The 12,763-nt window shown below is 40.0% G+C and overlaps 1 protein-coding gene across 6 annotated transcripts in view; it reads right to left on the reverse strand.

Moving 5' to 3' along the window:
• Positions 1-12,763, reverse strand: part of ECD (ecdysoneless cell cycle regulator) — a 16,036-nt gene continuing 3,273 nt past the window's right edge. For 5 of the 6 annotated variants that reach the window (XM_054035882.1, XM_054035880.1, XM_054035883.1 and 2 more), the window contains 11 exons: positions 11,765-11,852; positions 9,667-9,845; positions 8,691-8,883; positions 7,710-7,838; positions 6,332-6,457; positions 4,301-4,383; positions 4,102-4,208; positions 3,471-3,654; positions 1,896-1,963; positions 1,597-1,814; positions 1-992 (listed from right to left, as the gene is read on the reverse strand). In XM_054035882.1, coding sequence (XP_053891857.1) covers positions 750-992; positions 1,597-1,814; positions 1,896-1,963; positions 3,471-3,654; positions 4,102-4,208; positions 4,301-4,383; positions 6,332-6,457; positions 7,710-7,838; positions 8,691-8,883; positions 9,667-9,845; positions 11,765-11,852 — 1,618 coding nt within the window. In that variant the 3' untranslated portion in view covers positions 1-749. The remainder of the gene's footprint in view (positions 993-1,596; positions 1,815-1,895; positions 1,964-3,470; positions 3,655-4,101; positions 4,209-4,300; positions 4,384-6,331; positions 6,458-7,709; positions 7,839-8,690; positions 8,884-9,666; positions 9,846-11,764; positions 11,853-12,763) is intronic. The other variant, XM_054035885.1, reaches the window with a different exon arrangement.

The raw sequence follows: 12,763 nt of genomic DNA on the forward strand, positions 1-12,763 counted from the left end.
TTGTACTTTTGTATATCTTTATTTAAATAAATTAGAAAAATGCTTATAGAAAAATACATTAAAATACCCAGGCTGCTAAATCTACAATTCTCCATTATTTGAAGAAATCTGTATAGTTTTCACTACTCATCAAAACTGCTTACACTGAAGCTTTCGTACTTTAGAAACTGTGTGTGTCGGTGGGTGCTTGTTGGGCAGACAGATTATTGTGCATATCAACAGCAAAAAGTAGAAGACAGAAGAGGGTACTACTGTTGGTGTGTGGTCTCTCTATTATATCCTTCTTGACATAGCAGCATTTCAAGAGGATCTGCATCTCATCCACATTTTAGCCACTAAAATAAAACATTTATTAATGGCTAAAAGAGACAAAAAAATTGTGAGTGGCAAAGAAAGCAAGACCTGGAGTCTTCCCAGAGTGCCAGTATCACCTAGATTATGATCTTTATATTCAATACACAGCTTTTATAATAGACATAGGAAATTTTCATTCAAATCAGAACAATCTTTACAATTTTTCTAAAATATACTAGCACAAGAGAAAACTGTGCTTTATTCCCAAGGCAACTTTTTGCATTTAACAAATCAGACAAACTTTTATCAGGTAAGTATTTTGCACACACATCTAAAGCCACGTAAAACGTATTGAAGTGTTTAGTACTGAAACCATTCATAGTGTCTGCTATACCACTGCTACTCTGCAGGATGGGATTAGAAGCACAAACTGTCCTCTGAACCAGGATAACAGATTAATCCGTTGCTCTGCTATTAATGCATCTATGGTCTGAATTTTCAGGTAAATGCACCCCCATACTCTGTAGGATGTTAGAGGCAGGTCCTGCAAGTCCAGCTTGAGCACTATATGATTCCAGCAGGTTAGTCACTAGGTTCAGATCTACATCCACAGGTGTCAAATCAGTATCTCCTGCATCAGAATCATCTTCTAAGGCGCAGTCAGCATCTCGAGACAGAGGTTCTTTAGCAGAACTAGCCTGTAGCACATACAGAGAGTAAATTTTAAAGACATATTTGATTACATGTAGGTTCTTTATGACAATCACTGGTGGTACATGGTGAAAAGCAACCATAGTGGGAGAAGCTCCTGACTAAGACAGCAGGGAAGGCACAGACTGATCTATGAAACTACCAGAATTACTCTTCACAATCAAGGCAGGGGAGAAAAAAAAAAAAAAAACCCCACCACAAGTGAATTAAGCAGATAGTTTAGAAGCCAAGTTAAAGTCCAGTATGTCCCACACAATCATGGAGGACAGGAGTTCATGAACCAAACAATCACACTATCAGAATCATCATGCAGAAGAAGAAGTCCCAAGAGAAGGATACGGAGAATTATTATGGAGAAATGAAGCCAGGATTTGAAGCTACTGTGGAAGCCAAAAGTTTAGCTTTTTTATATACAGAATCAGTCTAGTGGTATAGCTACAGCACACATTGTTTGCACATAGGATATTTCTTTGGAAAGAGTTCCTGATCTCTGAGCATGTGCATCAGCCACGTATGCTTAGATTATTATTCTACTCCCTACCTCCTCTTTCACGGAAGGAGATAAATTACAAAAACCCAAAGCATACATACCACTTTCCTTGGGGTGACGAAGCTTTTACCAACATTGGTGTGCGTCAGTTCGCAGTCCATGTCATCCATGTATGATCTGAGACTTCCTATCATTTTGTTTGGCAATGCCTTTTCCTCTTGACCATGGGCTTCAGAATCCAAGTCTTCATCGCTGTCCAAGAACTCAAACTGCTCCTCCTCATCCAGATCATCCGAGTCCAGCTCTTCTGAGTCTGCGCCTATATACAAATCAAGTCAATGCAATGTATATGGATGGCCAGGAAACAGAGTAACAAGTTAATAAAGAAACTAGATCTCACCTAATATTCTGTCTAAAGCATTTGTAAAAGAGTCAACATCAAAGGTGACACAGGCCTCAGCAGGTGACCTGAAATTTAAAAACAATTACTCCATAAATCCATTCTCTTGTACATCTGGTGTGGTATCCTTGGGCAAGAACTTTTTGCATCAACCATGGCAGAATTAGGAGTGAAAAGTTTGGTGTGTTGGACTGGTGATCTAGTGGTAGTGCAATACACTGCCATGCTCAAGGGCTTAGCCCTAGGACAGCAGGTGCTGAGAGTGACATGGAAAATCGTGCACATGGAAAGCTGACATGGAGTGGGGAGGATAGTGAGAGTCTCACATGGCTCCCTGTTGGATGAATTGCGTGCCCATCAACCCAAGGAAGACATGATCAGTATTCTTTTGGGGAGAAGGGGAGGCATGCTATGCTATGCAGAGCCTTCAAGAGAATGTCTGGGGAAAACACCCATGGACTTGATTTATCCAAATATGAGATCAGAATATTGTTTGAGAGAGAGTCTTAAAAATCACCTTCTCTGAATGTGTCAGACATCTGCACACATGATCAAAATCAAGTTCTTACACTTTAAAGTGGGTAAAAATAAGGGGAGTGGGAACTGATGAGGCTCTAAATTTGTTAATAGATGTTCATATGTAGGATTATGCTTCTAGTCTTAGTATTAATATAGCTATTTAAAAAATTCACAACAGTCCACTCAAAATAGCCAACTCTCAAGCTCTTAAAAATAAGGACTTGCTACACATTCTCAACATCCATAATGCTGAAACAGAAACACCACTGCACCTTCTACTTACTTGTAAGTAAGAGGTGGCTGTTAATGTTTATGCTGAATATCTTGCTAAGTGTAACAAGAAACTTAGCAGCTGTGTTACTGTCAAATAAGCAAGTGAGAAAATACTGAAACACCCACAGTGAGGATTTTTTTCACTCTTTGGGCTATGTTTTGGAATGTGCAGCACTTCCTTATTTTTGTTAGATATAAGAAAGTAGGTGTTACACACTGATACCACACTGCTGTTCTGCACTGCTTACTTGGAATGTTTACCTTTATGAATTCTAAGGTATTATGCTAATGTATGGTCTTCATCTGAAGAGGTCTGGCACGCCCAAGATAGCCATAAATTATAATTTATGGCTATGTGCAGCCTGATTAGGGACATTTTTAGTAATTCTCTGTGGTTACAAAAGTTCACAATACACAATAAGACAACGATCCTCAGATGTATACAATCCAAAGAGCCCCAATGTTGTTCAGACACTATGGTGATGGGCACGAGGAACCTAAGTTAAGAAAAATGGATTCACACAGAAAACTGAAGTGAGAGTTTTTGAAAATAAGACAGCTTTCAGATATTTTTACTGGTAGTAGCTCAACATGTTATAAAAGTGTATATAAACTAAGAATGTAATTCTGTTTCAGGGTTCTAGTGACATTAACAAATCACTCAAGCTTAGCTATGCTGGCTTGAAAAGCTGAACCCTTACCAGAATTGCAGCATTACTAATAGGGTTGCAACATAAAAGAGCAATGCACTACATACACCATGCCAGATATTTAAACAAATACCATGGAGTTTCTGCTCCTTCATGTGTTGAGACTTTAGATATAAAAGCCTTCATGCTTTCAGTGACCTCTGCCAAATCATACTTCTGATCTTCCTCATTTGAGGGAGGAATTGACTCATTTCTACCTGATGCCTCACTCAGGATCTGATCCAGATCATCTGGAGAGATCTCCAACCAACCATCATCTGAAATAACAGAAAGGGAGCATATTTGTCAACCTACAAGATCAAATTTGGAATACGGTCACTTTAAAATGGGGGAAATATTCATCAGCAAGATGAATGTTAACACAATGCCTACTTATTGTAAATCATGAATACTTTATATGGAAATTCTGAAATGTTTGATAATGAGAAAAGCTATAAAGGGGTTGGTGGAAGAGGTCACTTGACAAATACGTCTGACACCATTTTATCACACTGGGCCAACAGACCAGCTCGTATTTGGTGGCTTACACAAAACAAACTGGTTGTCCAAACTAGTAGAGAGTTCTCCACTAGCAAGATCACAAAAAAGCTTGTGGCAGTCTCAGGACAAAGGCTGAAATTGAATATATGTGGAGACTGAACTTCTGTAGCCATTTGTTATATAAAGAGCAGTGCCTAATTTCCCATGCCACCACCTTCACTCACCATCCTCAGGAGGAAGACTGGCAGCTTCTTTTTCAAGTTCATCCAAATCAAAGGACAACGTCTGTAGCAAGGTCAAGATTTCTTCACCTGGACTCATAGCAACAGAGCTAAAAGAAAAAATCCCCCACATCTGTAAAAATCCCATGAAATCTAATTGAACATACAGACATTAACAATATCAGTTTACAGTAACTCTTACCTTTCAGGCTTGATAGACTGCTGGAAGTAATTCTCTGCCATATGCAGCTGGTCCAGGTACTTAGCAGATCCTTCCAGTTCTCCCTGTTTAAAACAGGTCACCAACACTAGTGTATCAAATCCTCCCTCAACTTCCTTTTCATAGCAGTGTCCAGAGGAACTACCACTAGTAGTGAAATGGGGATGAATATCACAATGTAGTTTCCTTGCTTAGTTATTGGTAGGGCCCTACCAAATTCATTGGCCATGAAAAATGCGTTACGGACCATGAAATCTGGTCTTTTGTGTGCTTTTACCCTATACTGTACAGATTTTACAGGAGAGACCAGCGTTTCTCAAACTGGGGGTCCTGATCCAAAAGGGAGTTGCGGCGGGGGGGGGGGGGGGGCGGGGGTCACAAGGTTATTTTATCCTTACTTCTGTGCTGCTGCTTCATAACTGGGTGGCCAAAGAGTGGCAGCTGCTGACTGAGGGCCCAGCTCTGTAGGCAGCAGTACAGAAGGGTAGCAATACCATACCATACCATCCTTACTTCTGCACTGCTGCTGGCAGCTGCTCTGCCTTCAGAGCTGGGCTCCTAGCCAGCAGCTGCTGCTCTCCAGCTGCTCAGCTCTGAAGGCAGCGCTGCCACCAGCAGCAGCGCAGAAATCAGGGTAGCGGTATCACAACCCCCCTACAATAACCTTGTGATTCCCTCCCCCCCCAAAACCCAAAAGCCTCCTTTATGGGTCAGGACCCCTACAGTTACAACACCGTGAAATTTCAGATGTAAATAGATGAAATCATGAAATTTATTATTTTTAAAATCCTCTGATGGTGAAATTGACCAAAATGGGCTGTGAATTTGGTAGGGCCCAAGTTATTGGTTTGCATATACTGGCTCTTTAGGAACAAATCCTACTTAGTGCAGCCTGAAGTAAACGGGAGCAATTAAGCAGTGACTGTAACAATGGTGGTTTGTAGTGTTATTGTAGCAGTGTTGGTCCTAGAATACTAGAGAGACAAGGCAGGTGAGGTAAATCTATTATTGGACCAACTTCTATTGGTGAAAGAGACAAGTTTTCGAGATTACACAGATATTACCTCATGCATCTAGTCTCTCTAGCAACAATGAGGTAAATTATACTACTTTTCCCACTTACACACAAAGTAGAGGGCAGAAAATGGGCATACGTTTTGCTAATAGTAGGGCATGAATTAAAAAGAAAAGAAAACATGCCAAAAAATGTTATGCAGCAATATAGTTGATCTTACACACAAAGAAACCAGGAAATGCAAAGTTATGGTTCCCACACCAGCAACCACACTGAATATATTAATATATAACAAAAAAGAGGCAGGGTTACAGCTGCTGTGAGAACCATAGATGAATTTCCTGATGTTTGCACATTTACATTCGTAAGTGTGGCGTTGCAGGAATGTACTTTTTTTGCATTTAATAATATTTTTGCAAACATTCTAAAAAGGTTAGGACTTGTCAACTTAAACTATAAGCCAAGGAATGACAGGTCAGAGAGTTTTTGTTTGTTTGTTTGTTTTTGTTTTTTTAAATCATCAGCTGCAGAAGACCAGAGGGATCAGCATGCATGATGTTAAATTCCAAGTGTGGAATTTAAGTATATTTGATTTGTGAAACAAAATAGTTACAAAACTATATTCCCAATACATTTACTATTTCATATTATTGTTTTCAATATATACAAATAAAAGCACTTGCATGTAACAGCACTTGTAATTTTGGCTTCCTTCAAGTCTGTCCTTTCATTCATGGTAGATAGGAGCTCATCCCCAAATCCTACAATGTCTTTTCATTTGTGAAGACATTTTATTCTAAACTATTTGGTGGGGTAGAGGAAGGGAAAGAAAAGGTACTGTATACAGAATTTAGGAGTGGTCTCTCCCATGACATGAGCTTATCTTTCATGATGAGAGGAATTATGTCCCTCAGCCTCTACCTAAATTCTGCCTGAAATTTGAAAGCTGGTTTTGTTTTTCCCGAGTTATACAAAGAGAGACAGAGACAGTTCCTTACCTTGAAATAATTATTTGTCTTCAGGCTGTTGAGGAAACTGGCCCAAAAGGGGGTGTTTAATACTTGCCTCTTGGAATCAGGAGAAACTGTATTGCACTTGGAGCATAATATTTCAAAGCCATGAGCCTATATAAAAGAGATACAGGAAACATAGGTTCTTAAATATGACACGTTTGTTGAAGTGCACTTTAAATGACTGCACAAAGAACTCAGTAGTGGTAAGCTCCTGACTCTGTCACAAGATAAATGATTTGATGCCTGCTCCCTGGGACATGATAGCCTCAGAGTACCGCAGAGGCAGAGTTCTCAACTTCCAGAATAGCAAGGAGGTGGCCCATGATCAGGGATCCTAGAAATCCATTTGCTGCAAGGAAAAAAGTGGATTTTTTTTTTTTTTTTTAAAACAGAGAATCCTTTATTTCTTTACATTTTGTGGGAAACTATATATATTAGTAGAACCCCAATTATCTGATCTAATTGGGACTGGGGCCAGATCAGATAATCAAAAATTCAGATAATCAGGAGAATAGGTAGGACTTGGACTGTCAGCCCTGGGGGTAGGTCTTTGGCGGTCACCTTAAAAATTGTAAATATATCAATAAAACACTGTGTTCAACTGATATCTATATATAATGTGGCTAGAGAAACTAAAGTTCAGCAATTCATTTCAATTGCAGAAAAAGACGGATTTTTATGGGATTTTTTTAATCAGAGCATTTTGGGGTTTTTATCATGGGAAAGTAGGATCCCTGCCCATGACACTCAGCAGCAATCCTAACAAATGATTAAGATGTGTTGACAGGCTTCAAGAGGAGGCCCATCTATTTCTCCTGGGCTGCAAGGACAAAGGAGATCTTTCATCTTCACAAAGATCTCATTTCAATTTTCCTAGAATAAAACTTAGTTTTTCAACAAAGACAATATGGTGGTAAGACTATCTGGATCCTTCTGGTACAACTTCCAGTGGAGGAGATACACTAGTAACCAGTTATGGGTTCCTATTTTTCTAGGACAGATAAGACTCCTGCAAGAAGAGTGGAAGATTCTCTTTAATGACTTGGGAGAAGCATAGCTGGGAACTAGATTGAGATTGGGGGAGGGAGAAAGTAAAGTTTGAGAAAAAGGAATGGATTTACTTAAAGGGTAAGTACTTGGAGGAAATACCCGTGCCCAATCTGTAAAAACAGTCCTCTACAGCTGTCTGATACAACATCCCTTTGGGGATGTAAGTTGCTGTTTGGCTCCAAGTTCTCTCTGTAAGCAAGCCAGGGGAAAATAAAGAGGTACCCCTAATAATTTAACCACCCCCCAAAATATGAACTAGAGGGGAAAACAAAAACAAAACATAAGTGTAGGAGACATGTAAAAAAGACATTACCAGTTTCATGCCTAGCTCATGTGCTTTGTATTGATGGTGTACAGGAGAAGGCAATGTATATCCACTGCGTCTGTCTGGAACAAACTTCTGCTGCATTAATTGTGCATATAAACATTTAGTGAATGTGACCTGTAAATATCAAAATTAAAAATAAATATACATATTGTAGCATGATTTTCTAGAAGAGATACCAACTTAAACAAAAAGCCATACTTTTGCCTGAATTTTATTTTACACCTGCAGTTGTTAAAAGTAACACTTACAATGGTAATTAAAGATTGGTGATTTCCCCCCCATTTTTATGTCATAATTCCAATATTCTCCTTCTGGGAGCTGGATGACTTCAGTGAGGCCTTATTGTATAAATAAAGTCAGCAGGTGGCTGCTTAGAGGCCTCACTCTGGTGAAGAATGCGGTTGGGAGCAATGGAAGGAAGAAAAAAAGAGTGGCAAAGTACCATCCACCCTGCCCAATAAGGTTTGAAAAAGGAGTTTCCCCTAGTTATTGGGGCAGAAAGAGAAAGAAAGCATAGATAAAAGGAATTTAGACTTTCTAATTTTAGGGTTGCTTTGGGGAACAATGGCACAAAACTTTTTATAGTCTATAATCATCTAGTTCCCATTACTGTTTGACTATATAGCGGCAAGACACAACATTCCTAAAGCAAACAGTAATTCATGACTGCCCCCAAGAAAAAATTAATTAGCAAATATACTGTTTTAAAATTGAAAGCCATACATTTCCTAACATGACTACAGAACAACAAAAAGAACAGGAGTACTTGTGGCATCCGAAGAAGTGGGCTGTAGCCCACGAAAGCTTATGCTCAAATAAATTTGTTAGTCTCTAAGGTGCCACAAGTACTCCTGTTCTTTTTGCGGATACAGTCTAACACGGCTGCTACTCTGAAACAGAACAGTATATCCATCAATCAAGCAGTCAGTAGAATGGCAATAAGTTAAAGGCAGAAAGATCACTTACTGAAGTCATAACACATGTGTTGGGCAAGAAAGTTTTGAAAGGGCGACATGCTTGTAAGTCAATGGGATCTCGCAGATAAAAGGCCTGGACTGCTGCAGCTACCAGTGCAGGGCGATGCTTCAACACTACCACAATGCCCACTGGAAGGTAACAGTGGGCTTGGTGAAGGGAGGCCTGGACTTTCTCAGGATACCTGTGGCAGGCAAAATACAAAAAATACTACAGACATGACCAGCCATTTAATATAGGCCTGTTTCCTCTTTCATTTAATATCAGAATGTACATTATGCCAGATTATTAAAATACTCTGAAATCAAATTAGAATACTAGTCAATAATGTTTCTGCAATGTTTCTACAAGAGACTTGCATAGCCAACCTTTTTTGACAAGATCAGTGAAATCCCATTCCCCACCCCCCATTTTGGGGAAATGCATCATTTTGAACTAGCCCAGCAGGCTAGCTGTATAGCTTCTTTGTAATAAGCAGAGGAGTCAAATTACAGTCATTTTGCTCAGCTCTAGTTTCGTCTTCTGTGAAGGAATTTCTACCACCAATCCAGTGATCCTTACTGACCATTCCTGAATGCAAGTTGATGGTCTGAAGGACATTCTACTTCCGTCTCTCAGCTGAGAGCCCAGACACACACTTCTATGGAAAGGCCGAAATTGCTGTCAGCCTTCCTGGAAGTCGAATGAAGAAATAGTGTTGTCCTTTTGTAAAAGACTAGAATTTAGTCCTGAACCACTGAGGTGCTGAGATCAGAATATAGTGTATGGGCCTAGCGTTGTTAGGGTCCCCCTCATAAGAATGCCACAGAAATTAGCACAGATCTGTCAGGATAGGAGTAACCTCATCATAGTTAACAGGAAAATGGTTTAGATACCATGGATACATAAGATATGGGAGGTAAGTTCCCTAGACAGCTCAGTATCAGAACATTCTGGTAAGGAATATCAGAAAAAATAATCCACATACCCACTGATGCGTTTATATACTGCTGTTCTAATAGATTTTGTGGCCAGGAAGTCCTCTGGGTGTGCGGACAATAGCATTAATGTCTGCAGGATTGTTGGATTGGTGTCAGGTAGCCAAGGCTCCTCTCCAGGAGTCTTTGGCTGTGGGATGATGCACAATTCTCCTCGGTGGAAAAAAACCTGACAAAATGTAACATGTTCATTAGGCAAAATTTTGCTAGTGTTCCATAGCGGTCTTAATTACTGAATGACTGGTGAATTTATACATAGTTACAAAAACATTCTCCATGTGAAGGGATGGTTAGAGAGGATCGAAATGGCACATCAGAAGGAACATCTATATTCACACATAGATTAATGAATTTATCTATTAGATGGACTTTTTTGGATTTCTCCAAACTACAGAGAACACATTAGAAATTAGGAGTATGAGAAGAGAACTGATGCAAGAAGCAGAAGTTGAGGAAAGGAGGTAATTATTCAGAGAGCCTCATTGGGTGTAGTGAAGACTCATGACTCAATCATTGATTCAGAAAAATTCTGACAGCAACAGGTCCAGTCAAATTAATTTTTAATTTATTTCAGTTTCTTTAACAGCACAAATAGCATGCTTGGTCTTCTATCAGAGGTCTCCTCACTAAGGGCTGGTCCACACTAACCCCCCACTTCGAACTAAGATACGCAACTTCAGCTACGTTATTCACGTAGCTGAAGTCGAACTATCTTAGTTCGAACTTACTGCAGGTCCACAAGTGGCAGGCAGGCTCCCCCGTCGACTCCGCATACTCCTCTCGCCGAGCAGGAGTACCGGCGTCGACGGCGAGCACTTCCGGGATCGATCCCAGAAGATGGATTGCTTACCGCCGGACCCAGAGGTAAGTATAGACGTACCCTTAGAGAAAGGAGGTAAGGAGGCTTAGGATCAAATCTCAGTACTGACACTGCCTGGCTGTGTAATAGGTCTGTGTCTCAGGGTATGTCTTCACTACCCGCCGTATCGGCGGGTAGCAATCGACTTATCCGGGATCGATATATTGCGTCTCGTTAAGACACGATATATCGATCCCCGAACGCGGTCACCGTCGACTCCAGAACTCCACCAGAGCGAGCGGCAGTAGCGTAGTCAACGGGCGAGCCGCGGCCATCGATCCTGCGCCGTCTGGACCCCAGGTAATTCGATCCAAGATACTTCGACTTCAGCTACGCTATTTGCGTAGCTGAAGTTGCGTATCTTGGATCGATCCTCCCCTCCCCCCCCGCAGTGTAGACCAGCCCTCAGTTTCCCCATCTGTAGAACAGAGAACACTTCTCTCTCCTTGCTGAACATTTGTAAAGCACTTTTGATCTCCTTGTAAAGGAGCTAAAATAGCTCTATATATCCAAAGAAGGTTGCGTGGTTTTTGTTTGTTTGTGGGGTGTTTTTGTTTTGTTTTTTCCAAATAAAGAGCATTCGGGAGAAAAAACAGCCCTGCCAATAAGTATCATTCCATCCTGTCATTTAAACTAAGTGCTGCCAAGACACTCACTTATATTTACTGATTATGTAATATCAGTAGTGCCACACACAGGCTACATCAGCATTTACACTGTTTTATGTAATATTGATATTATGTACCAGAAGTTCCAGTAACTTTAAAAGTAAAACAAAAATGTTAAGCATGGTCTGTGTGATAGAACCATTTTGTGAGGAAAAAGTATGCTGGGTAATCAATCACACTTGCTTAACTACTAGAGAATATTTCTTACTAACAAATTTAGATGACATGTATAGCTTCAAATGAATGGGATGATAGAACACATAATGTGTTCAACTGCTAAGCCTGTAGTAAATTTTCGTGGTAGTCATAGTTATTAAAACACACTGTTGTCAAAGAGAGCAAGCAGCTGATCACAAGACTCTGGTTCAGTCCAGAGATGCCTTTACAAACAATGTGCCAAGTGTAGATTTGCGATGGAGGTAGGAGAATAAGACAGGTCAACTAATTTCATTTGTAGCTTAAGCTGGGATTTGATTTTAAGTCTGCAGGGGTAAAAGAATACTGCAGTGAACTCAATACAACATTGAGTCACCTTCCCACTTGCATAACAATTTCACCTACCCGATTGGCACTATTTTCAGGTGTTAACCACTTTGGGAGGAAGTCAGCTGCTTCTATCAGCAGGAACTCACCATCATTGTCATCAACCCTAACCAAATAGAAATCAGTGTCTTATTAAACATGGCCCTGTATAGCACAATGACAAATAATTATCAGTTATTGTTTCAGTGAAAGGGGGCTTCATCACTTTACAAAAAACACCCCACATTCATTGTTAAAGATTTTTTTTCCCTCTTAATCCTTTAAAACAAGACAGAAATGTACCATTACATGGTTAGAGGTTTCAGCTGCCTGCTCCTTTTAGGAAAGGCATTCCCCCTTTTACTTGGTAGCAGCCTTAAATAGGGTTTCCAGGATTTTTTTTTTTGCATGTTCCTATATGGAGGTCACCTAACGTTTCCTCCACTTGAACGAGTTCTTTCATGGATAGTAAATTACGAGGTCTGCAAAATTTTTAGTCACATTTGTATTATGAACAAGAATAGGACTCATTTCTTTGGGCCATGTACACCTCTATCTCGATATAAGCTGTCCTTGGGAGCCAAAAAATCTTACCGAGTTTTTGATATAACGCAGTTTCACCTATCTTGCTTTGATCCACTGGAGTGCGCAGCCCCACACCCCCAGAGCACTGCTTTACCGTGTTATATAAGGTCATGTTATATCGGGGTAAAGGTGTATTAGGAAAAGATTGGAAACATGCAATATGCTCAAGTACAGTTTATATAGAAACACAATTAAGAACAAGACTGGGGGAATATTATTTCTATACACAGATGCTGCAATGTCAAGCACTAACCATATTGTATTCTAGTCACCCTAAAAGGCACTTTTATTTCATCTATCCTAAAGAGTACAATTTAAAATTAAGAAGATATTGTTATATAGTAATCCTAAAATTCAAACTACAGAGATTCGTATTCTCCCTCAGGCCCTGGTACACCAAAGCACTTGAGCACATGCTTAACTACGTTCAAAGGGACTATGCATGTGCTTAAA

This window comes from Malaclemys terrapin, chromosome 7, assembly GCF_027887155.1.
Source record: "Malaclemys terrapin pileata isolate rMalTer1 chromosome 7, rMalTer1.hap1, whole genome shotgun sequence".
In the NCBI taxonomy this organism is placed as follows: Eukaryota; Metazoa; Chordata; order Testudines; family Emydidae; genus Malaclemys; species Malaclemys terrapin.